Consider the following 27,276-nt stretch of genomic DNA (forward strand, 5'->3'; position numbering starts at 1 on the left):
GAGTCATGTACAGCTTGGAGCGGCCAGTCCAAGGACAAAGTTCCAGTCCGAAGGACCAACTGGGGAGGAAGAGGAGGACGGTGGTTTCCTCCCTCACAGAGGATGAAGAGCTGACGGAAGTCCACAAGTCATACAGCAGTAACAAGGTGACCAGCACCAAGTACTCCTTCCTCTAATTTGTCCCCAAAAACCTGTTTGAACAACTCCACCGCTTCGCCAATGTCTATTTCCTATTCCTGGCAGCTCTGAACTTTGCCCCAGTGGTCAATGCCATTCAACCAGAAATCAGCATTATCCCCATTCTCCTGGTGCTGTCAGTGACGGCCGTGAAGGATCTCTGGGAAGATTGTAGGAGACACAAATCAGACAAGATCATCAACGGACGGATATGTGAGGTTTACAGCAGGTAAATACACTGAGTGTACAAAACATGAGTTGCACCCCCTTTTGCCCTCAGAACAGCTTCAATTCGTCTGGGCATGGACTCTACAAGGTGTCGAAAGCATTTCACAGGGATGCTGGCCCATGTTGACTCCAATGCTTCCCACAGTTGTCAAGTTGGCTGGATGTCCTTTGGGTGGTGGACCATTCTTGATACACACGGGAATCTGTTGAGTGTGAAAAACCCAGCAGCGTTGCAGTTCTTGACACACTGAAACCGGTGCGCCTGGCACATTTTACATTTCCATTTTCCATTTTAGTCATTTAGCAGACGCTCTTATCCAGAGCGACTTACAGGAGCAATTAGGGTTAAGTGCCTTGCTCAAGGGCACATCGACAGACTTTTCACCTAGTCGGCTCGGGGATTAGAACCAGCGACCTTTCGGTTACTGGTACAACACTCTTAACCACTAAGCTACCTGCCGCCCCACCTACTGCCATACCCGGTTCAAAGGCACTTAAATATTTTGTCTTGCCCTCTGAATGGCACACATACACAAACCATGACTCAATTGTCTCAAGGCTTAATAATCCTTTTTTAACCCATCTCTTCCCCTTCAACTACACTGATTTTTAAAGTGGATTTAACAGGTGACATCAATAAGGGATCATAGCTTTCACCTGGATTCACCTGGTCTATCTATGTCATGGAAAGAGCAGGTGTTCCTAATGTTTTTTTGACACTCAGTGTACATTCATGGTAGATCTGCGTAGAGCAAAGTGCTGTTCGTTATCTCTCAGTTGGAGCAAATGGAATTCAAATGGAATTAGTACTGCTCACAAACTGGTTAAACTGACTGAAAACGGTTTGAAATGCTTGAGATCCGCTTATACTGTAGTTATTAGGAAAACAAACACCATACTCTACGTGTCTTTTATTAGGTAAACACTGCTCTGTTATGACAGGTGAACATACTGATATTGTATATTTCTGGAGCAGGTAAACATTCTTATAGCTATATAAACATACTGGCCTGGGATTATTACAAAGCATGGATAAGTGTGAAATAACAGGTTAACAAACTGACTGGTAATTCAATGTGACAACTACTTGAACACTTAAACAAAACCTACAGACCTGTAGATCTGCAGCTTCTTCTTTATACTTACTAGGGTTGTATATGGTGCCATCAAACTGACTAGCATGCAACCTAGAGCAGTTATATGCTGAATTGAAAGTAGGACAAATTGACATAATCTCTACCTCTACAAAAGGTAAATGATACGATATGCAATTGTAAAACATAATTATTGTGCCATGTTAGAGATGGACACACATATCACTCACTCAATTCTTCTCATGGCTCTCTGCACATAAGGCCTTGACAAGAGAAATTCAATGTTCAATGGCTGAGTTCTCACTTGTTGAAACCTATCCCCTTTTCCGGAGTCTAGGAGTGAGTGGTGGAGGTAGCCTGTTGGTTCTTCCTCCCAGGTCTACATGTCCCACCATGTAATAGTTCACAGCCTCAGGCACAGTGAGGCCAGACAATCCCTAAAGCCTATCCACACCAACAGACTTTCTTCAACATACTCTTTCATGTTGGGTGAATGTAAACAAACCACAATATTACAGTAATTGTCTCTAATCCACCTCTACGCAGACGACACCATTTTGTATACATCTGGCCCTTCATTGGACACTGTGTTAACAAACCTCCAAACGAGCTTCAATTCCATACAACACTCCTTCAGTAGCCTCCAACTGCTCTTAAACACTAGTAAAACAAAATGCATGCTCTTCAACCGAACGCTGCTTGCACCCGCCCACCCGACTAGAATCACTACTCTAGACGGGTCTGACCTAGAGTACGTGGACAACTACAAATATCTAGGTGTCTGGTTAGACTGTAAACTCTCCTTCCAGACTCACATTAAGAATCTCCAATCCAAAGTTAAATCTAGAATCGGTTTCCTATTTCGCAACAAAGCCTCCTTCACTCATGCTGCCAAACATGCCCTTGTAAAACTGACTATCCTACCGATCCTTGACTTCGGCGATGTCATTTACAAAATAGCCTCCAACACTCTACTCAGCAAATTGGATGTTGTCTATCACAGTGCCATCCGTTTTGTCTCCAAAGCCCCATATAATACCCACCACTGTGACCTGTACGCTCTTGTTGGCTGGTCCTCACTACATATTCGTCGCCAAACCCACTGGCTCCAGGCCATCTATAAATCACTGCTAGGCAAATCCCCGCCTTATCTTAGCTCATTGGTCACCATAGCAACACCCACCCGTAGTCTGCGCTCCAGCGGGTATATCTCACTGGTCATCCCCAAAGCCAACACCTCCTTTGGCCGCAATTCCTTCCAGTTCTCTGCTGCCAATGACTGGAACAAACTGCAAAAATCTCTGAAGCTGGAGACGCTTATCTCCCTCACTAACTTTAGGCATCAGTTGTCAGAGCACCTTACCGATCACTGCACCTGTACACAGCCCATCTGAAATTAGCCCGCCCAACTACCTCATCCCTATATTGTTATTTATTTTGCTCATCTGTACCCCAGTATCTCTATTTGCACATCATCTCTTGCACATCATTCCAGTGTTAATACTAAATTGTAATTATTTTGCACTATAGCCTATTTTATTGCCTTACCTCCATAACTTGCTAAATTTGCACACTGTATATTAATTGTATTTCTGTTGTATTTTTTTGATTTTTGTTTTGTTTTACCCCATATGTAACTCTGTGTTGTTGTTTTTATCGCACTGCTATGCTTTATCTTGGCCAGGTCGCAGTTGTAAATGAGAACTTGTTCTCAACTGGTTTACCTGGTTAAATAAAGGTGAAATAAAAAAAAATAAAAAATAACCTGAAAACTCCCAGTTCCTGCCAGGAAAGGGTGGTGGTGGTGGACAACGAGATAAATGATTAACCTTAAAGTCTGCTAAATGACTAAAATGTAAATGTATATTCACACACTGGCCTGGTGGAACATTGTGTGTTTGAGAAGCCTTCCACTCATGCCCTGTGATTGATTTGAAGACTTGTTTGTTAACCCCCACCCTACCTATGTGAGAGAAGAGTGACCCTTGTGCTAGCTACAGGTAGCGTTACAGTTGGCATGTTTCCGTCATGTGCATGGTACTGTTTACCCAAACACACACCACACTCCCTGCTTCAAAGGAGCACACACACTTACTGTACACACAATTTAATCTTGACCCAGACCATAATACACACAATGAGCAGGTTATTTGCAGCACGTGTAGTTCATGGTTGTCTGAAATAAATGTTCATTTTAAAGTCTCTTGTTTGTGGTGCTGAGCCCCATAGTTCAGTTAATTTGTAAAGTATTATTTCAACACACACGATTACCTCATAGTCTTGTCTTGAGAGAGGTCACCGACTGAAAAAGGTGCAGGGTTATTGTTGTCTTCTGAAGTTTTTAAAGTGTGTAAAATACATAACCATGTCTGTGTTTAGGAGCGTTTAATGGTTGGTTAAAGACATGCTCCCTTGCTTGTGTGAATACTGTTCATATGTATGAAATCTTTTATTTTGTTATAATTCTGATCCTGTGGTATTGTTAGCAATGTTTCAACCACAGAGGGTCTCCAGGCCTTCATCATATTCGATAGTACCCACATGGTCCCACTCTCAGTGCCCTCAAGCAGTTAACAGATTATCTTGTGGTATTTGTTATGATAGGAAACAGCAGATGTATGTGGACCAGCATTGGCAGGACGTCCGCGTGGGGGACTTTGTCCGTCTGTCCTGTAACGAGATCATCCCTGCAGACATGCTCCTACTGTACTCCTCTGACCCCCACGGCATCTGCTACATCGAGACGGCCAACCTGGACGGGGAGACCAACCTCAAACAGAGACAGATGGTCAGAGACCTGCCACAACAAGTATGTGGCTCACATCACTCTCATTGGTTTGAACATGCTGTTATCATTAATTGTCATGATTGCACTTCAGTGTTTGAAATAATTGAGGCTAAAGCATGCTTGCAAGAGATGGGGGCGGCTCGCACCTGCCTAAACAAAACACTGCCGTTTATTGTGGAGCTGAAGGTGGAGTGGTACAATAATCAATAAAAAGCTTGATAAAAAATTACGCAAGAAGCTGTAATTTACCTGCATTACACAACTGTACTGTATATCCATGTACAAAGCTGTACACTTCCTGTAAAGGTATGGTGTAATGAAGAAGAAAGTAAAATATTTGTGACTAAAATATTTAGCAGGAAAATGACTGCTGAATTTCCCAAGGTACCCTATAAAGTTCTAACCGGAATGCCTAGTAGAAATTTGAAATATTTACAGTGTGATCTGTTTCAGGGTTCCGAGTTGACTCCAGAGAACTTCCACAGCCGCATTGAATGTGAGAACCCCAACAACGACCTCAGCCGGTTCCGAGGTTACATGTGAGTCTAATTTTAGTCTGGTTTAATTGACTACAGACACTGTATGGAAACAGACGTAACTTTATACATTTTTGAAAGGCAAGGTAACTTTTATATTTGTTTTTTACAGGGAGCACCCCAGTAAGGCTCGTGTGGGCTTACACAACGACAACCTCCTCCTGCGAAGCTGCACCATCCGCAACACAGAGACCATCATTGGCATCGTGGTCTATGCAGGTAAGAGGGTGAAGCGATCCTCTATCCCCAGGTCTACCCCACGCTAGGGCTTGGAGTATCCCACTATCCAACCCAGGTGTCCACATATTTCAAGTTATACCTGGGAAACCAGCAGGACTGCGGCCATTCAGCACTGGAGTTGTGGTGCAGTCCTGATGTAACAGGCTATGCTGGTGAGAGTATAATCTGCCTCTAGTGTACGCAATAACCCTGTACTTGAACCTTCTGTCATAAAGCCTATACAGTGGGGGGAAAAAAGTATTTAGTCAGCCACCAATTGTGCAAGTTCTCCCACTCAAAAAATGAGAGAGGCCTGTAATTTTCATCATAGGTACACGTCAACTATGACAGACAAATTGAGGAAAAAAATCCAGAAAATCACATTGTAGGATTTTTAATGAAATTATTTGCAAATTATGGTGGAAAATAAGTATTTGGTCACCTACAAACAAGCAAGATTTCTGGCTCTCACAGACCTGTAACTTCTTCTTTAAGAGGCTCCTCTGTCCTCCACTCGTTACCTGTATTAATGGCACCTGTTTGAACTTGTTATCAGTATAAAAGACACCTGTCCACAACCTCAAACAGTCAAACTCCAAACTCCACTATGGCCAAGACCAAAGAGCTGTCAAAGGACACCAGAAACAAAATTGTAGACCTGCACCAGGCTGGGAAGACTGAATCTGCAATAGGTAAGCAGCTTGTTTTGAAGAAATCAACTGTGGGAGCAATTATTAGGAAATGGAAGACATACAAGACCACTGATAATCTCCCTCGATCTGGGGCTCCACGCAAGATCTCACCCCGTGGGGTCAAAATGATCACAAGAACGGTGAGCAAAAATCCCAGAACCACACGGGGGGACCTAGTGAATGACCTGCAGAGAGCTGGGACCAAAGAAACAAAGCCTACCATCAGTAACACACTACGCCGCCAGGGACTCAAATCCTGCAGTGCCAGACGTGTCCCCCTGCTTAAGCCAGTACATGTCCAGGCCCGTCTGAAGTTTGCTAGAGTGCATTTGGATGATCCAGAAGAGGATTGGGAGAATGTCATATGGTCAGATGAAACCAAAATAGAACTTTTTGGTAAAAACTCAACTTGTCGTGTTTGGAGGACAAAGAATGCTGAGTTGCATCCAAAGAACACCATACCTACTGTGAAGCATGGGGATGGAAACATCATGCTTTGGGGCTGTTTTTCTGCAAATGGACCAGGACGACTGATCCGTGTAAAGGAAAGAATGAATGGGGCCATGTATCATGAGATTTTGAGTGAAAACCTCCTTCCATCAGCAAGGGCATTGAAGATGAAACGTGGCTGGGTCTTTCAGCATGACAATGATCCCAAACACACCGCCCCGGGCAACGAAGGAGTGGCTTCGTAAGAAGCATTTCAAGGTCCTGGAGTGGCCTAGCCAGTCTCCAGATCTCAACCCCATAGAAAATCTTTGGAGGGAGTTGAAAGTCTGTGTTGCCCAGCGACAGCCCCAAAACATCACTGCTCTAGAGGATATCTGCATGGAGGAATGGGCCAAAATACCAGCAACAGTGTGTGAAAACCTTGTGAAGACTTACAGAAAACGTTTGACCTGTGTCATTGCCAACAAAGGGTATATAACAAAGTATTGAGAAACTTTTGTTATTGACCAAATACTTATTTTCCACCATAATTTGCAAATAAATTCATAAAAAATCCTACAATGTGATTTTCTGGATTTCTTTTCTAATTTTGTCTGTCATAGTTGTCGTGTACCTATGATGAAAATTACAGACCTCTCTCATATTTTTAAGTGGGAGAACTTGCACAATTGGTGGCTGACTAAATACTTTTTTTCCCCACTGTATAATGCCGCCTTTATGGATAATGGCTGTTAAGAGAACTATCACATTGTCCTGCCCCCCATAGTCTATGAATGGGGCCATGTATCATGAGATTTTGAGTGAAAACCTCCTTCCATCAGCAAGGGTACGTTGGCTGCTAGGAGTGTAGCCAGCCCCCAGCTCCTTTATGCCTTGTCCCCACTAGACACAGTCAGGCAGGGCTGACTACAACACTGCAGGCTAAACCTGTCTGCTCAGTCAGTTAAGGTTTCTGCTTCCATTATTATTACTACAAAATCCATGCAGGTATACAGTTACACCAGCTCTGGTACCAGCAAAGGCTTTGTATGCACATCATTCATCTCATCTTCCTGCATTTTCCAGCCGCAAAACTGCATTTCAATGCCTATGCAATGTCATTGTAACAGATTTCTATGTTGTAGAATTGTATGTAGAGGTATGCCATAAGGGTACTATCACCTCTTCATGTTTATTCGACAGCCACTAACACATAGGGTATTTTGACCTAGGTCTACTATAAAACCACATATACATATATACAGCCACGGTTGTGTTGTGTGATCTTGAACACAGGTCACGAGACCAAAGCCATGAAGAACAACAGTGGGCCGCGGTATAAACGCAGTAAACTGGAGCGCAGGATGAACATGGACATACTGTGGAGCGTTGTCCTGCTGGTCATCATGTGTCTGACTGCAGCTATAGGTCCGTACTGATCAATATAACTTATCACATCTATACGAACACGTGTCTGTACAGCTGTATGTGGTTGCTGACCAAATCTATATGAACATACTGCTTATTATGTCCTACCACACAGTTATTGGTCTTTGCTGTTTTACCATAGCTATATAGTTTCTGTAAACAAGTCTTTTGACCACATCTATATAATTATTTGTGCCCCTCAGGCCATGGTCTCTGGCTCAGGAACCTGAAGGAAGCTTCCTTTCTGATCCCTGACAGCACGTCGCCTGCCCTGGCTGGCTTTTACCTGTTCTGGACCATGATCATAGTACTACAGGTAGGTAGCACACTAAATGTCATAACACGGTGTGTTCATGTGCAAACTTCATGGCTCTAAATTATATTCCATTCTCTCCTTGGCAGGTGCTCATCCCTATCTCCCTGTACGTGTCCATCGAGATTGTCAAACTGGGTCAAATCTTCTTCATCCAGAACGACGTGGACTTCTATAATGAGTACCTGGACTCCAGGATCCAGTGTCGAGCCCTGAACATCACAGAGGACTTGGGTCAGATCCAGTATGTGTTCTCAGACAAGACTGGCACACTGACAGAGAACAAGATGGTGTTCCGGCGCTGCACCATTGCTGGGGTGGAGTACCCCCACGAGGAAAATGGTGAGAAGTCTAATTTAATTTTGCTACACTACACTACATTTTCCACCAGGGGCACTCATGAGGGATGGTATTGTGAATGTTTGATACCCTGAAACTAAGGATTTTGTACAATGTATTTAACCATTGCTTTCGTCCCTCCCTGTCTACCTTTCTGGCAGCGCGGAGGCTTGAAGTGTACAAGCAGGAGGAGGACGTGGCGATGGGTCGCTCCCACACACTCAAGTCACGTGCCAGAGCCAAGTCCCTGAGCTGCAAGTCGCTCAGCTGCAACCGCAGCTCCGTGTCCCTGCACACACTGACAGGCCACTCTGAAGGGGAGGGGGAGGAGACACCCAGCCCCACCCTGCCCCGACACAGCGCCTTCAGCAGCCCCATGGTGAGACTCATACACCCAGTGTTTCTTAAGTCGCAATGGGACCCCCGAGAAGATGCAAGTTTTTGTTCTAGCCAAGCACGAAGACACCTGATTCAGTTAATTAAAGACTTGGTGATTAATTAATTAGTTGAATCACACTCCACTGACAGCATGGTATGAGATGTCTAATTCCTATCTTCCTGTCTTCCCTCTAGGAGAAGGATGTAGCCCCGGACCCTCTCCTGGTGCAGAAGCTGAACTGTCTGTCCTCCCCACTCTTCCTTTTGAGGGAAGCCAGTATGGAGCTCACCTACATCGTGGACTTCTTCATGGCTCTGGCCATCTGCAACACGGTGGTGGTGTCCTCACCCAACCAACCCCGCCATGTGGTACGTAACATAGCCCCCCCCCCCCAAAAAAAAAGAAATGAGGTAGATGTTTGCAATGTTTCAATTCCAAACAATGTCCATGTATAGTCCTCAAAGGTGGAAAGTACACGCTGAATGTAACAGAAATGTACATATTAGAACAGGATTGGTGCCAATTCCATTTCAACTGATGTCAATTGCATTCCCAGGTCCAGGTGCCTGAGGTCACCCGTACCCCCCTTAAATCCCTGGAGGACATCAAGATGCTGTTCCAGCGTATCAGCCTCCCCCGCTTCTCCACACTCTCTCCTCCCCACACTACAGAGAGCCCTCGCAGCTTCACCCGCAGGCTCTTCGCCGGGGGCAAACCAGCCTCCTTCACCCCCAGCCCTTTCCCTATCCCCACCAAGAGGGGTACAGAGCCAGACGGGGAGCCTAACCTTGAGGCCTCCATCCTGAGTATCAAACCAGGGCTGGATGGAGCCCTTGGAGAGGATGGGGACCAAGGGTATGAGGAGGAGGAGGAGGAGGAGGAGGGAGAGCATGGCTCTTGGAAAGGCAAAGAGGACAAGATGGTACACCTTAACCCGGGGTCCTGGAGTGGGCTGGAGAACTCTAACAGAGCCCAAGACCCTCCCGGTGAACCTGGGGCAGACGAACTGATCTATGAGGCGGAGAGCCCAGACGAGGCGGCTTTGGTCCACGCGGCCAGGGCCTACCACTGCACCCTGCAGGGACGCTCGCTGGAGCGCCTTCTGGTGGAGCTGCCGGGGATGGGCAGCCTGGCCGTGCGCCTGCTCCACATCCTGCCCTTCGACTCCACCCGCAAGAGGATGTCTGTGGTGGTCCGCCACCCGCTCACCAAGCAGGTGGTGGTCTACACCAAGGGAGCCGACTCGGTCATCATGGACCTGGCAGAGTCACCTAAAGTTGCTGAGCATTCAGACGGCAGGCAGGGTCACATCAGAGAACAGACCCAGAAACACCTAGACAACTACGCCAGGGAAGGCCTTCGCACCCTCTGCATCGCTAAAAGGGTACAGATGTCTACAGTGGTTCTGCTTTCTGTACCAGCTTAGAATACAATAGTTTATTGTACTCAGAAGATGAAATTATTTTCACAAACTTAGCAAACAAACCAAGAATATATTACCCAAAAATGTCACAGTGGTTGTTGACTGGTAAATTGTGCTAATAGGTGTTTTATTTTATATTAGATTTACAGCTATTTTGTTACATATACATTTTTCATACATATAACTTTTAAACACAATATTACATAACAGAAATATCGTTAAAAAAAAATGTATATTACATTTGGATACATACAAATGAATATTTTTGCTAAGAGTATTATTATAATGTTGATTGATTGACTATGGCTTTGAAAATCGCCCAACAGTGCTATTTGTAGGGTTTATTCTATTGTGCTAACAGGTGTTGGAGGAGGAGGAGTATGAGGTTTGGTTGAAGTGTCAGGCATTTGCAGAGACCAGTATAGATAACAGAGAGGAGCTTCTACTGGAGTCTGCAGAAAGACTGGAGACCAACCTCACTCTACTGGGTAAAACGCCACACTCCACAGACATGTTTTCTTACACCATTAGGAGACTACGGGTGATTTATTAAATGTATTGCTAAAGTACTAGTCATAGGGTCCCAATCAATTAAAGGTACAGCCTGTAACTTTCATAGTCAAAAGTGCTGCTCCTACACTTGTTTATAACCTGAAGGGGGTGAATTCAAGGAGCAACTTGGTTAGGGGCTAGCAACAACCAACTGCAATGGCTGATTTTTGTGTTACTGTTTCTGTTTCCAGGGGCAACAGGGATAGTGGATAGACTCCAGGAAGAGGTCCCAGAGACAATCGAGGCACTACAGAGAGCAGGGGTCAAAGTATGGGTCCTCACAGGGGACAAACAAGAGACTGCCATAAACATTGCCTGTGCCTGTAAACTACTCAGGTCAACAGACCAACTGCTGACTGCTAATTGTGGTAGCAAGGTGAATGTTATCCTGATAGTCTAGTTATTTGTACTCTTTCAAATTGCTTTCCTGTCATCCTGTTGTGTATCTTCCTCATCCTGGTGTGTCTCTCTTCAGGAGGCGTGCAAGGCTTTGTTGTTGGCGCTGCGGGCGGAGGTGGAGCGCGGACAGGCAGCTGAGTGCACGTCGGGCTTCACCCTGGTGGTGGACGGGCGCACGCTAGAATTCGCCCTGCAGGAGGACCTGAAAGGGGACTTCCTGGAGCTGAGCCGGCGGTGCAGGGCTGTGATCTGCTGCCGCTCCACCCCCCTGCAGAAGAGCCAGGTGGTACGGCTGGTACGAGACCAGCTCCGAGTCATGACCCTCGCCATAGGTCAGTGGGAGAATCGGTAACGCTTTAATAAATGAGTAGTCCAGGATATACTGTATACATATTTATACGCATTTATAAGGCATTATAAGTAGGAATAGCCCTGTCTTAGTGTTTCAAATGTAGATTTCTGAAGTCTGGGGCGTCCTTTTTGTCTAGGTGATGGAGCCAATGATGTCAGTATGATCCAGGTGGCAGATGTTGGCATTGGGATATCTGGCCAGGAGGGCATGCAGGCTGTGATGTCCAGTGACTTTGCCATCTCCAGGTTTAAACACCTCCGCAAGCTGCTGTTGGTCCATGGCCACTGGTGCTACACACGCCTGGCAAACATGATTCTCTACTTCTTCTACAAGAATGTGGTAAGAATACAGTGCCTTGCAAAAGTATTCATCCCCCTTGGCGTTTTTCCTATTTTGTTGCATCACAACCTGCAATTTAAATTTAAATTTTATTTGGATTTAATGTAATGGACATACACAAAATAGTCCAAATTGGTGAAGTGAAATGAAAAATAATAACAAATAACTTGTTTCAAATAATTCTACAAAAATAAATAACGGAAAAGTGGTGCGTGCATATGTATTCACCCCATTTGCTATGAAGCCCCTAAATAAGATCTGATGCAACCAATTCACTTCAGAAGTCACATAATTAGTTAAATAAAGTCCACCTGTGTGCAATCTAAGTGTCACATGATCTGTCACATGATCTCAGTATATATACACCTGTTCTGAAAGGCACCAGAGTCTGCAACACCACTAAGCAAGGGGCACCACCAAGCAAGCGGCACCATGAAGACCAAGGAGCTCTCCAAACAGGTCAGGGACAAAGTTGTGGAGAAGTACAAATCAGGGTTGGGTTAAATAAAAATATCGGAAACTTTGAACATCCCACGGAGCACCACTAAATCCATGATAAAAAAATGGAAAGAATATGTCACCACAACAAACCTGCCAAGAGAGGGCCGCCCACCAAAACTCACGGACCAGGCAAGGAGGGCATTAATCAGAGAGGCAACAAAGAGACCAAAGAGACAAGATGGCGTATTGAATAGAAAGCGGTACAAACCACCTCAAGATAAAAACATAATATTCAAAATCAGTAAGTTAGACTAAATATTAGCGTTTCATATATTCGCAGTTAATCAAATTCAATCTGGATAATAACACAAAACAAATCATAACGCTAGAGAAATATATCGACAAATATTACAACAACACGCAACACCCAAACATGGCGGAAGACAAACGAGGAGAATCAATCCCCAAGAGAACGCGACTCGTCGACTGATACAGATAAACAGTGGGGAGAACAAGTATTTGATACACTGCCGATTTTGCAGGTTTTCCTACTTACAAAGCATATAGAGGTCTGTAATTTTTATCATAGGTACACTTCAACTGTGAGAGACGGAATCTAAAACAAAAATCCAGAAAATCACATTGTATGATTTTTAAGTAATTAATTTGAATTTTATTGCATGACATAAGTATTTGATCACCTACCAACCAGTAAGAATTCAGTCACTCACAGACCTGTTACTTTTTCTTTAAGAAGCCCTCCTGTTCTCCACTCATTACCTGTATTAACTGCACCTGTTTGAACTTGTTACCTGTATAAAAGAGACCTGTCCACACACTCAATCAAACAGACTCCAACCTCTCCACAATGGCCAAGACCAGAGAGCTGTGTAAGGACATCAGGGATAAAATGGTAGACCTGCACAAGGCTGGGATGGGCTACAGGACAATAAGCAAGCAGCTTGGTGAGAAGGCAACAACTGTTGGCGCAATTATTAGAAAATGGAAGAAGTTCAAGATGACGGTCAATCACCCTCGGTCTGGGGCTCCATGCAAGATCTCACCTCGTGGGGCATCAATGATCATGAGGAAGGTGAGGGATCAGCCCAGAACTACACGGCAGGACCTGGTCAATGACCTGAAGAGAGCTGGGACCACAGTCTCAAAGAAAACCATTAGTAACACACTACGCCGTCATGGATTAAAATCCTGCAGCGCACGCAAGGTCCCCCTGCTCAAGCCAGCGCATGTCCAGGCCCGTCTGAAGTTTGCCAATGACCATCTGGATGATCCAGAGGAGGAATGGGAGAAGGTCATGTGGTCTGATGAGACAAAAATTGAGCTTTTTGGTCTAAACTCCACTCGCCGTGTTTGGAGGAGGAAGAAGAAGGATGAGTACAACCCCAAGAACACCATCCCAACCGTGAAGCATGGAGGTGGAAACATCATTCTTTGGGGATGCTTTTCTGCAAAGGGGACAGGACGACTGCACCGTATTGAGGGGAGGATGGATGGGGCCATGTATCGCGAGATCTTGGCCAACAACCTCCTTCCCTCAGGAAGAGCATTGAAGATGGGTCATGGCTGGGTCTTCCAGCATGACAACGACCCAAAACACACAGCCAGGGCAACTAAGGAGTGGCTCCGTAAGAAGCATCTCAAGGTCCTCTAGTGGCCTAGCCAGTGTCCAGACCTGAACCCAATAGAAAATCTTTGGAGGGAGCTGAAAGTCCGTATTGCCCAGCGACAGCCCCAAAACCTGAAGGATCTGGAGAATGTCTGTATGGAGGAGTGGGCCAAAATCCCTGCTGCAGTGTGTGCAAACCTGGTCAAGACATACAGGAAACGTATGATCTCTGTAATTGCAAACAAAGGTTTCTGTACCAAATATTAAGTTCTGCTTTTCTGATGTATCAAATACTTATGTCATGCAATAAAATGCAAATTAATTACTTAAAAATCATACAATGTGATTTTCTGGATTTTTGTTTTAGATTCCGTCTCTCACAGTTGAAGTGTACCTATGATAAAAATGACAGACCTCTTGCTTTGTAAGTAGGAAAACCTGCAAAATCGGCAGTGTATCAAATACTTGTTCTCCCCACTGTATGCTTTTCACCACTGGGTCTGGTAAGTGTGGAAAGCGACCTGTTGAAGTCGATAAATGACAAATTGGGCATACTAGAATTGGTCAGTAAGGACGTAAAAGAGTTGAAAGCGAGTCTTCAAATGAGTGATGAAAAAGCATTGGTAATGGAGAAAGAAACCAAAAAATTAAAAGTGACAGTCTCTAAGATGGAAACGGACGTTAGGGAACTTAAAAGGAGAACAACCTTCTGAGAGAAGCCTTACTAGACATCCAAACTAGATCAGAAAAAATCTAATACTTACGGGTATTCAGGAAAAGGAGGGAGAAATAACAGAGAATATTATGAAGGACTTCCTGCATACAGCGCTTCAAATCCCACTCGAGGCTGTCGATAAAATCCAACTCGAACGTGTACACCGTTTAGGAAAAAGAGGACAGAAATATGAGCGTCCAATCGTTGCCAAATTTGCATTTTTTAAGGATAAAGCAATGGTTAAAAGCCTAGGGAAAAGACTTGCTGGCACGAAAATAGGCATGAATGATCAGTTAACGAGGGAGATTGCAGAAAGGCGCAAAGTTCTGTATCTAATCTTCAAGGAAAACAGATTAAAAGGGAAAAGTGTTGCACTCGTGGTGGATAAACTGTATATCGACAACCAAATGTTCAGAGACACAAAGACTACTCCATGGCTATTCTAAAAGTTGTAATAGAGGAGTCGAATAATGGAACACCCAATACTAGCAATGATAGGGATTGTAATATTAAAGAACATTTAAAGTAAGTATAGTATTTTATAAAAGGATAAAACGATATAAAGATAAAACGAAAAAAGATAACATGCAGAATAATACATCTTCAAATACAACTAATTAGAACATGGCTTTTTTGGCGGGCAGTTGTTGTTTTGGCGGATGGTTGTTGTGGTTGGTCCTGTGTTCTCTCTAGCGTCCTTTCCCCCTTGCGGCAGGTGTGGATGCGGGTGCGTTTGCATGCTCGGCCCATTTCTTCCGCAGTCAACCATGTGGTGTGCATTTTTGTGTTTGGAAAGGTGCGGCGTTAAGTGAGTGAGAGGGGAAATGGTTGCATATCCCAGAGCCGACGGGGGTCTATGAGCAGGGGTAGTGAGAGAGAGCTTTCAATTTTGTGTAGATGAGGGATATACATTTTTAAATATAGTATACATCTAATCAAAATTTTTATTGTTCTATCATGATGGAAAAATCCCTAACCCTATATCCTGGACACCCACCTGAGCGACCCATACACCAAAGAGAAGTTCCCATCAGTTTTATGGACCTGCTGTGAGTATGCAGCCAAAACAGAGAAATAAATGCGGTCAGAGACCTACATGAGCAGCACCGCCCCCTCAAGATTCTGAGCCTGCCTGGCAGGGTTGGTCCTACAAAGCCAGAGCCCCCTGATGGGAGAGCATAATATACAAGGAAATTCAAAAAGCTGCTAATGAGAACCTTGAAGACCTTGTACCTAGCCGGTGGGGATTCCGGTGGGGTACCCCCACCCAGGTAGTGGCAGTGCTGGCAACACTGGCTGCAGTAACCCATGGGGAGGGGGTCACACTCGGACAATCAGAGAGGGGGTTTATCATTGTGGCCCAGGTGGCACAAAATAATCAAAGGTCTGACTGCACGGAGATGCTTGGGAAAAATGGTTACAACGGGGGACCAGAGTGTTTGTGTCTCAGGTGAAGAGGGTGGATCTGATCTCCATCACCTAGGATTTGACATGGATTAAATAGATTAATCAAATCTCACATTGTTGTCAATTCCTGCTCAATCTTGCATGCTTTCTCAATCAGCTGTAACTGTATGTGCACCCGTAAATCGGGTCCTTTCTTGAGTTGGGCTCTGGGATGTAACAACCGTTGAGCATTTGATTTGATGGTTGATTGTGGGGGAAGGGGGTTGAGTGTGTTGGAGTATGTGAGTATGTGCATGTGTGTTTGTCCCACATCTATTGTGGGGGGGGTGGGGATGTTGGGGGGAGTATGGGATGGACCGCGGTAATTGTTTGCTAGGATAATAATTGCTTGTCAATAAATTAAATGTAATACAATGGCAATCCGGGTTATATGTTAAAATCCTACGCATGAACTGCCGACATTATTACGCATATTAATTGATAATGATGGAAAATAGGATATGCATAATTTTATATATTATATATATATATAGAGGTGACAGCATTGGAAATGCTTTTGGCGGTTAATCTGCTTCTGTTTTGTGGGTGGCACTGTGTGCTGTTTTCGATGGATGGGTGCTGGCCTCTCGAGGCCTTAGGGATCCGGAGGGACGTGGGTGGGATGCCGATCACTGGGATGACGGCTCAACTTGGGATGGGGAGGGGCTTTAGCGGGGGAATTAGTGGAGAACAATTGAAGGGTTACTCAGTAGCAATGCAAATATCACGGTACAGCTATATGGACACTCAATCATTACGGTATTTTTTATTGGTAAATTTACAAACATACAGTGGGGAGAACAAGTATTTGATACACTGCCGATTTTGCAGGTTTTCCTACTTACAAAGCATGTAGAGGTCTGTAATTTTTATCATAGGTACACTTCAACTGTGAGAGACGGAATCTAAAACAAAAATCCAGAAAATCACATTGTATGATTTATAAGTAATTAATTTGCATTTTATTGCATGACATAAGTATTTGATACATCAGAAAAGCAGAAATTAATATTTGGTAAAGAAACCTTTGTTTGCAATTACAGAGATCATACGTTTCCTGTAGGTCTTGACCAGGTTTGCACACACTGCAGCAGAGATTTTGGCCCACTCCTCCATACAGACCTTCTCCAGATCCTCCAGGTTTCGGGGCTGTCGCTGGGCAATACGGACTTTCAGTTCCCTCCAAAGATTTTCTATTGGGTTCAGGCCTGGAGACTGGCTAGGCCACTCCAGGACCTTGAGATGCTTCTTACGGAGCCACTCCTTAGTTGCCCTGGCTGTGTGTTTCGGATCGTTGTCATGCTGGAAGACCCAGCCACGACCCATCTTCAATGCTCTTACTGAGGGAAGGAGGTTGTTGGCCAAGATCTCGCGATACATGGCCCCATCCATCCTCCCCTCAATACGGTGCAGTCGTCCTGTCCCCTTTGCAAAAAAGCATCCCAAAGAATGATGTTTCCACCTCCATGCTTCATGGTTGGGATGGTGTTCTTGGGGTTATACTCATCCTTCTTCTTCCTCCAAAGACGGCGAGTGGAGTTTAGACCAAAAAGCTCTATTTTTGTCTCATCAGACCACATGACCTTCTCCCATTCCTCCTCTGGATCATCCAGATGGTCATTGGCAAACTTCAGACGGGCCTGGACATGCGCTGGCTTGAGCAGGGGGACCTTGCGTGCGCTGCAGGATTTTAATCCATGACGGCGTAGTGTGTTACTAATGGTTTTCTTTGAGACTGTGGTCCCAGCTCTCTTCAGGTCATTGACCAGGTCCTGCCGTGTAGTTCTGGGCTGATCCCTCACCTTGCTCATGATCATTGATGCCCCACGAGGTGAGATCTTGCATGGAGCCCCAGACCGAGGGTGATTGACCGTCATCTTGAACTTCTTCCATTTTCTAATAATTGCGCCAACAGTTGTTGCCTTCTCACCAAGCTGCTTGCTTATTGTCCTGTAGCCCATCCCAGCCTTGTGCAGGTCTACAATTTTATCCCTGATGTCCTTACACAGCTTTCTGGTCTTGGCCATTGTGGAGAGGTTGGAGTCTGTTTGATTGAGTGTGTTGACAGGTGTCTTTTATACAGGTAACGAATTCAAACAGGTGCAGTTAATACTGTTAATGAGTGGAGAACAAGAAGGCTTCTTAAAGAAAAACTAACAGGTCTGTGAGAGCCGGAATTCTTACTGGTTGGTAGGTGATCAAATACTTATGTCATGCAATAAAATGCAAATTAATTGCTTAAAAATGATACAATGTGATTTTCTGGATTTTAGATTCCGTCTCTCACAGTTGAAGTGTACCTATGATAAAAATTACAGACCTCTACATGCTTAGTAAGTAGGAAACACTGCCGATTTTGCAGGTTATCAAATTCTTGTTCTCCCCACTGTATATAATGATAAATAGACTTGAAACGTGTATCTCATTATGGTGTATGGTGAAATAAGTATAGCCAGTTATAATTGTAATGGCTTAGCTGATAATAACAAAAGAAGAACAATATTTACATGGCTCAAAGAGAAGGAATATAATATCTATTGTTTACAGGAAACTCATTCAACAATTCGAGATGAAGTTGCGTGAAAAAAGGAATGGGGGGGATATACTTCTCCCATGGGCAAAGAAATTAAAAAGGGGTGATGATATTCATTAATAGTAATTTTGATCCGAATGTGCAAATTGTCCAAATAGATACGCAAGGTAGATGGATTATTTTAAATATGTTATTGGACCATAAACAGATATGGCTCATTAACCTTTACGGACCAAATAATGATGATCCACACTTCTTTGACAATATATATAATAAATGATCAACCCTGCAAGCAATTTAAGACAATATTATTATGGTGGGGGATTATAATACTGTTTTAAATAGCTCAATGGACCGTAAAGGAAATCACACCACAAACAATCACCCACATGCTCTTAAGGAAATTGTGAATGTCATGGATACATTAGAACTAGTAGATATATGGAGGCTTAAATATCCTGATCTAGTGAGATATACATGGCGGAGACTCAATTAAGCTAGTCGTCTTGACTTCTTTCTTATCTCATTCTCGTTGGCACCAAATGTTTAAAAAGTGTTGATAGGGGACAGAATGCGGTCGGACCATCATATAATTGGCATATACATTACTCTTACTGAATTTCCACGTGGGCGAGGATATTGGAAATTTAATCAAAGCCTATTGGATGATCATTTATTTTTAATTAGGACAAAGGAATTTATAACTGACTTTTTCCGACATAACATAGGTACAGAAAATCCCCTTATTGTATGGGACACCTTTACAGTGGGGGAAAAAAGTATTTAGTCAGCCACCAATTGTGCAAGTTCTCCCATTTAAAAAGATGAGAGAGGCCTGTAATTTTCATCATAGGTACACGTCAACTATGACAGACAAATTGAGAGAAAAAAATTCCAGAAAATCACATTGTAGGACTTTTTATGAATTTATTTGCAAATTATGGTGGAAAATAAGTATTTGGTCACCTACAAACAAGCGAGATTTCTGGCTCTCACAGACCTGTAACTTCTTCTTTAAGAGGCTCCTCTATCCTCCACTCGTTACCTGTATTAATGGCACCTGTTTGAACTTGTTATCAGTATAAAAGACACCTGTCCACAACCTCAAACAGTCACACTCCAAACTCCATTATGGCCAAGACCAAAGAGCAGTCAAAGGACACCAGAAACAAAATTGTAGACCTGCACCAGGCTGGGAAGACTGGATCTGCAATAGGTAAGCAGCTTGGTTTGAAGAAATCAACTGTGGGAGCAATTATTAGGAAATGGAAGACATACAAGACCACTGATAATCTCCCTCGATCTGGGGCTCCACGCAAGATTTCACCCCGTGGGGTCAAAATGATCACAAGAACGGTGAGCAAAACTCCCAGAACCACACGGGGGGACCTAGTGAATGACCTGCAGAGAGCTGGGACCAAAGTAACAAAGCCTACCATCAGTAACACACTACGCCGCCAGGGACTCAAATCCTGCAGTGCCAGACGTGTCCCCCTGCTTAAGCCAGTACATGTCCAGGCCCGTCTGAAGTTTGCTAGAGTGCATTTGGATGATCCAGAAGAGGATTGGGAGAATGTCATATGGTCAGATGAAACCAAAATAGAACTTTTTGGTAAAAACTCAACTCGTCGTGTTTGGAGGACAAAGAATGCTGAGTTGCATCCAAAGAACACCATACCTACTGTGAAGCATGGGGGTGGAAACATCATGCTTTGGGGCTGTTTTTCTGCAAAGGGACCAGGACGACTGATCCGTGTAAAGGAAAGAATTAATGGGGCCATGTATCGTGAGATTTTGAGTGAAAACCTCCTTCCATCAGCAAGGGCATTGAAGATGAAACGTGGCTGGGTCTTTCAGCATGACAATGATCCCAAACACACCGCCCGGGCAACGAAGGTGTGGCTTCGTAAGAAGCATTTCAAGGTCCTGGAGTGGCCTAGCCAGTCTCCAGATCTCAACCCCATAGAAAATCTTTGGAGGGAGTTGAAAGTCTGTGTTGCCCAGCGACAGCCCCAAAACATCACTGCTCTAGAGGATATCTGCATGGAGGAATGGGCCAAAATACCAGCAACAGTGTGTGAAAACCTTGTGAAGACTTACAGAAAACGTTTGACCTGTGTCATTGCCAACAAAGGGTATATAACAAAGTATTGAGAAACTTTTTGTTATTGACCAAATACTTATTTTCCACCATAATTTGCAAATAAATTCATTAAAAATCCTACAATGTGATTTTCTGGATTTTTTTTCTAATTTTGTCTGTCATAGTTGACGTGTACCTATGATGAAAATTACAGGCCTCTCTCATCTTTTTAAGTGGGAGAACTTGCACAATTTGTGGCTGACTAAATACTTTTTTCCCCCACTGTAAATGTGCCTTTAGAGGCCATGCAATTCAGTACTCATCTCAAAAACAAAAGCAATTTAGGTCAAAAGAGTTTATACTAACAAAGGAAATAGAAAGTCTAACAGAACAGATAGATGGCAATAAAAACTGTAACATAGAGGCTCAGAATAAATTAGAAGAAAAACAAAAATAAATTGAGAAACTTATTCAAGAAAGATCAAGTGTAAAATATTATAAAAAATAAAGCAAACTGGATGGAATATGGGGAAAAATGCACAACATTCTTTTTTAATCTTCAACATAGGAATGCTACCAAAAATAATTTAATGAAACTGGTTACAATTGACAGAGTCACCCATGATTCACCAAATGATATTTTGAAGGAGGAAACAAAGTACTTTAAGCATATGTTTTATTTTCAGTCGCCTCCATCTCCACTAACTGAAGCTAATTGTAGAGATTTTTTTCTATTGATAATGTAAAATTAACAGCCATATGTGAAGGTGAAATTACAGAGGAGGAACTGCTAGATGCAATTAAAGACTTAAAGTCCGGGAAAACTCCAGGGTTGGATGGCATACCAGTCGAGGTATACCAAACCTTTTTTGATATACTAAGAGGACCGTTATTAGCATGTTTTAACCACTCCTATGTAAATGGTAGATTATCTGACACTCAAGAAGAAGGTCTGATCTCATTATTACTGAAACAGGATACAAGTGGAAAATATAAAGATCCAGTCCATTAAAAAAATTGGAGACCCCTTACACTTCAGTGTTGTGATGCAAAAATTCTAGCAAAATGTATAGCGCATAGAATTAAAAAGGTATTGTCGGATATTATTCATTCTAATCAGACAGGTTTTTTACATGGAAGATACATTGGAGATAACATAAGGCAAGTATTGGAAACAATAGAACACTATGGAAAATATAAAAGCATTAGACCTATCACTAAAAGCTTCAGTCATACAAAAGTTATACTTAAATCCAAACTGGTTCTCAAGCAAATTAGTAAGATTGTCTCACCCAATGTTCAAGAATGGCCTTTTTTCCCTTTATTAAGATTACAACCACTCATTTTCAGTTATTTGAAAAGGAAATAATCTCCCAAATATCACTTTTTCTAAAACAAGCCGTAGAAAGTTGGTTGCAATTTCAATTTAATCCTCCAGAAACGACAGAACAAATAATGCAACAAATATTGTGGTTAAATTCAAATATACTAATTGACAAAAAAACTTAATTTTTTGGCAGAATGTTTAAAAAAGGTATAATCTTCGTAAATGATATTATCGGTAGGACTGGTGGAGTTATGTCGCACATGCAGCTAACAAAAACATATGGAAATGTCTGCCTTACCCAAAATTACAACCAAATAATTGCAGCCTTACTGCAAAAATGGAAGAGGAAAGTGGAAGGGGGAGAAAGTAAGGAACTTGTCTGTCGGCCTTGCAATAAAGAACATAATTGGTTAAGGAAAACTGTGATAAATAAAAAAGTATATCAGTTTCATTTAAGGACCAAGGGATTGACAGCCGTCCCATATAGATTGCAAAATAGTTGGGAAGAGATTTTTGAGGTACCGATCCCATGGCATAGTGTTTATGAACTGACACGCAAAACGACACCGGATTCAAAAATTAGAATCTTTCAATTTAAATGATTATATAAAATTCTTGCTACCAATATAATGTTATTTATATGGGGGATACAATCTTCCCAGCTCTGCAGATTTTGCTGTGGAGAGACAGAATCATTAGATCATTTGTTTTGGTTCTGTCCATTTGTAGCTTGTTTTTGGACACAGATCCAGGAATGGCTAAAGGATTGCAATATTTACCTGGAGCTAACCTTGCAGATAGCATTACTGGGTGATCTGAAAAGTCATAGTCAATCGATCAATAATATAATAATACTTTTAGCAAAAATGTTTATTTTTAATTCACAATCTGCAGAAACAATGAGAATAGAAAGGTTCAGAACTTTTGTAAAACATCACAGTACAGTTTAAATATATATGGCAAATATAAATCCTATATGGATGGTGTTAAGAGATAGATGGGAGGTGTTGAATGGAGTTGAAGGATGGGACTAATAACAACTAACAACAAATAATAACAAGATAACTAATAATGTAAGCATACTGTGTCCATAATAAGTATATAGGTTGTATGTTGGGAGCTTTTGGGAAAGAGCACAGTTAGAAATATATGGCATATAGAAGCAAACCAAAAAAAAGAGACCAAAGATAACCCTGAAGGAGCTGTAAAGCTCCACAGCGGAGATTGGAGTATCTGTCCATAGGACCACTTTAAGCCGTACACAGAAAAAAGGCATTGCTTAAAGAAAAAAATAAGCAAACACGTTTGGTGTTCACCAAAAGGCATGTGGGAGACTCCCCAAACATATGGAAGAAGGTACTCTGGTCAGATGAGACTAAAATTGAGCTTTTTGGCCATCAAGGAAAACGCTATGTCTGGCGCAAACCCAACACCTCTCATCACCCCGAGAACACCATCCCCACAGTGAAGCATGGTGGTGGCAGAATCATGCTGTGGGGATGTTTTTCATCGGCAGGGACTGGGAAACTGGTCAGAATTGAAGGAATGATGGATGGCGCTAAATACAGGGAAATTCTTGAGGGAAACCTGTTTCAGTCATCCAGAGATTTGAGACTGGGACGGAGGTTCATTGTTATGCACACTGTTTTTTTTTTTTGGTCTTATTTCTTGTTTGTTTCACAAGAAATAATATTTTGCATCTTCAAAGTGGTAGGCATGTTGTGTAAATCAAATGATACAAACCCCCCCCAAAATCTATTTTAATTCCAGGTTGTAAGGCAACAAAATAGGAAAAATGCCAAGGGGGGTGAATACTTTCGCAAGCCACTATCTCTCACTCACCCACACACACACACACTCACTATCTCTTTATTTTCTCTTCCTCCCTCCCGCTCCCTTCATGTGTGTGTAGATGTATGTAAACCTGCTGTTCTGGTACCAGTTCTTCTGTGGTTTCTCGGGGAGCGTTATGACCAACTCCTGGGTGCTCATCTTCTTCAACCTCCTCTTCACCTCCGCCCCTCCCCTTCTCTATGGGATTCTGGACAAAGACGTGTCTGCAGACACCCTCATTAAGTTCCCGGAGCTCTACAAATCTGGACAGAATTCCAAGGTGTGTGAAGGTGGAATCTGGGAGTATTAGGACAAAGATTTCCAACTCCGGTCCTATGGTACATTTTTGTTCTAGCCCAGCACTAACACACACACTAATTTATATATATATATTTATGTATCTCTCCAGGCCTACCTCGCTTCTACCTTCTGGCTGACGATGCTGGACGCTATTTACCAAAGCCTTGTCTGTTTCTTTGTTCCTTACTTTGTGAGTAGATGTACACTAGATTTGCACTAGTAGTTGTATTCCCATTGATTTATTGTGTTTTGTGTTCTGTGTCTACATTGTGTAATCCTATACCCTGAGAATGGGTCAGTGAGGTGGTGTTGTTCTCTGTAATCTGGGAGTAGTTTTGGTTGAATAGGGCATCATGGTATACCCTGCCTATAAAGACATCAAAGGATTTCCTCATTCATAATGAACTTTGTTTTGGTCTTTATTTTTGGTCAGGCATATGCAGGGTCAGATGCAGACATGCTCTCCTTTGGTTCTCCCATCAATGCCTCGTCCCTCCTCATCATCCTACTGCACCAGGTCATCGAGAGCCGCACACTGGTGAGACTCACACCTGACCTGACCCACCCATAGGTTGATAATGATACTGCATTTTGAAGGGGGCAACTAGAGGACTACACTAGTGTGAGGAATGTAGCTATAAGTGCACCTGGGATCCTGTTCCATGTTATATACACTATTTTCTCTCTCTCTCTCTCTCTCTCTCTCTCTCTATATATATATATATATATATATATATATATACACAGTGGGGGGAAAAAGTATTTAGTCAGCCACCAATTGTGCAAGTTCTCCCACTTAAAAAGATGAGAGAGGCCTGTAATTTTCATCATAGGTACACGTCAACTATGACAGACAAATTGAGAGAGAAAAAATCCAGAAAATCACATTGTAGGATTTTTAATGAATTTATTTGCACATTATGGTGGAAAATAAGTATTTGGTCACCTACAAACAAGCAAGATTTCTGGCTCTCACAGACCTGTAACTTCTTCTTTAAGAGGCTCCTCTGTCCTCCACTCGTTACCTGTATTAATGGCACCTGTTTGAACTTGTTATCAGTATAAAAGACACCTGTCCACAACCTCAAACAGTTACACTCCAAACTCCACTATGGCCAAGACCAAAGAGCTGTCAAAGGACACCAGAAACAAAATTGTAGACCTGCACCAGGCTGGGAAGACTGAATCTGCAATAGGTAATTGTTTTGAAGAAATCAACTGTGGGAGCAATTATTAGGAAATGGAAGACATACAAGACCACTTATAATCTCCCTCGATCTGGGGCTCCACGCAAGATCTCACCCTGTGGGGTCAAAATGATCACAAGAACGGTGAGCAAAAATACCAGAACCACACAGGTGGACCTAGTGAATGACCTGCAGAGAGCTGGGACCAAAGTAACAGTGCCAGACGTGTCCCCCTGCTTAAGCCAGTACATGTCCAGGCCCGTCTGAAGTTTGCTAGAGTGCATTTGGATGATCCAGAAGAGGATTGGGAGAATATCATATGGTCAGATGAAACCAAAATAGAACTTTTTGGTAAAAACTCAACTCGTCGTGTTTGGAGGACAAAGAATGCTGAGTTGCATCCAAAGAACACCATACCTACTGTGAAGCACGGGGGTGGAAACATCATGCTTTGGGACTGTTTTTCTGCAAAGGGACCAGGACGACTGATCCGTGTAAAGGAAAGAATGAATGGGGCCATGTATCGTGAGATTTTGAGTGAAAACCTCCTTCCATCAGCAAGGGCATTGAAGATGAAACGTGGCTGGGTCTTTCAGCATGACAATGATCCCAAACACACCGTCCGGGCAACGAAGGTGTGGCTTCGTAAGAAGCATTTCAAGGTCCTGGAGTGGCCTAGCCAGTCTCCAGATCTCAACCCCATAGAAAATCTTTGGAGGGAGTTGAAAGTTTGTGTTGCCCAGCGACAGCCCCAAAACATCAATGCTCTAGAGGATATCTGCATGGAGGAATGGGCCAAAATACCAGCAACAGTGTGTGAAAACCTTGTGAAGACTTACAGAAAACGTTTGACCTGTGTCATCGACAACAAAGGGTATATAACAAAGTATTGAGAAACTTTTGTTATTGACCAAATACTTATTTTCCACCATAATTTGCAAATAAATTCATAAAAAATCCTACAATGTGATTTTCTGGATTTTTTTTCTAATTTTGTCTGTCATAGTTGACGTGTACCTATGATGAAAATTACAGGCCTCTCTCATCTTTTTAAGTGGGAGAACTTGCACAATTGGTGGCTGACTAAATACTTTTCCCCCCCCACACTGTGTATGTATATATATATATATATATATATATATATATATTGATCTGTGCTATGTTCCTGTGTTACAGACCTGGCTACATGCGTTATTGCTGATGGGTAGTGCTCTCTTCTACTTCTCTTTCACCCTGGTCTTCAGTGTGGTGTGTGTGACGTGTAGCCCCCCCACCAATCCCCTTGGTGTGGACAAGCTACAGATGTCCCAACCACTCTTCTACGGAGTGTGTGCCCTCACCACCATGCTGGCACTGCTACCAAGGTATACACTCACAAACACAGTGGTGCCAACCTTTTTCAGAGAGAATTGATGCTAGATTTGAGACCCACATCATAAAACCATCTTTAATTTAAAAGTATTTTTTTAACCTTTTCTACCTTCCCTTTCTTACTGCCACTCTTTCAGATTCCTGTTCCATGCCCTGCGCAACAGCATCTGCCCCTCTGACACACTGAAGGCTGCTCTGATGGACCAGCTCAATCCAGATGACTACTGTAGAAGGATGCAGCGCTGGAACCAGACCCAGGCCCAGAGTAAAACCAGGAGTCTCGTCATCAACGTGGAAGACTCAGACATCAAGGTCCCTGACCCTGACTTCAGACTCCCTTCAGAGCTGAAGGAATGCAGTGCTGCCACTGGCTCTTTGCTCTCCTGACCTCACAGAGGCTACAGGGGGTTGCTACCACAGGAGGCTACTGAGGGGAGGACGGCTCATAATAATGGCTGGAATGGAGTGAATGGAATGGGATCAACCACATGGAAAACATGTTTGATACCATTCCATTAATTCCGTCTTACCCAATGAAGGTGCCACCAGCTACATTTTACATTTACATTTTAGTCATTTAGCAGATGCTCTTATCCAGAGCGACTTACAGTTAGTGAGTGCATACATTATATATATTTTTTTCATACTGGCCCCCCGTGGGAATCGAACCCACAACCCTGGCGTTGCAAACGCCATACTCTACCAACTGAGCCAGATCCCTACAGG

The 27,276-nt window shown here is 43.1% G+C and overlaps 1 protein-coding gene across 2 annotated transcripts in view; it reads left to right on the top strand.

Moving 5' to 3' along the window:
• Window positions 1–27,045, top strand: part of LOC121539433 (phospholipid-transporting ATPase VD-like) — a 39,538-nt gene extending 12,493 nt beyond the window's left edge. For both annotated transcript variants that reach the window (XM_045207450.1, XM_041847929.2), the window contains exons 4-21: window positions 4,104–4,308; window positions 4,741–4,826; window positions 4,936–5,042; window positions 7,460–7,591; window positions 7,795–7,907; window positions 7,994–8,246; window positions 8,405–8,622; window positions 8,817–8,990; window positions 9,179–10,006; window positions 10,407–10,533; window positions 10,789–10,973; window positions 11,073–11,328; window positions 11,485–11,687; window positions 23,772–23,972; window positions 24,102–24,182; window positions 24,426–24,530; window positions 26,356–26,543; window positions 26,688–27,045. In XM_045207450.1, the coding sequence (XP_045063385.1) occupies window positions 4,104–4,308; window positions 4,741–4,826; window positions 4,936–5,042; window positions 7,460–7,591; window positions 7,795–7,907; window positions 7,994–8,246; window positions 8,405–8,622; window positions 8,817–8,990; window positions 9,179–10,006; window positions 10,407–10,533; window positions 10,789–10,973; window positions 11,073–11,328; window positions 11,485–11,687; window positions 23,772–23,972; window positions 24,102–24,182; window positions 24,426–24,530; window positions 26,356–26,543; window positions 26,688–26,937 (3,712 nt within the window). In that variant the 3' untranslated portion in view covers window positions 26,938–27,045. The remainder of the gene's footprint in view (window positions 1–4,103; window positions 4,309–4,740; window positions 4,827–4,935; window positions 5,043–7,459; window positions 7,592–7,794; window positions 7,908–7,993; window positions 8,247–8,404; window positions 8,623–8,816; window positions 8,991–9,178; window positions 10,007–10,406; window positions 10,534–10,788; window positions 10,974–11,072; window positions 11,329–11,484; window positions 11,688–23,771; window positions 23,973–24,101; window positions 24,183–24,425; window positions 24,531–26,355; window positions 26,544–26,687) is intronic.
• The last annotated feature ends 231 nt before the right edge of the window (window positions 27,046–27,276 follow it).

Source organism: Coregonus clupeaformis, chromosome 25 (assembly GCF_020615455.1).
Source record: "Coregonus clupeaformis isolate EN_2021a chromosome 25, ASM2061545v1, whole genome shotgun sequence".
Lineage (NCBI taxonomy): Eukaryota > Metazoa > Chordata > Actinopteri > Salmoniformes > Salmonidae > Coregonus > Coregonus clupeaformis.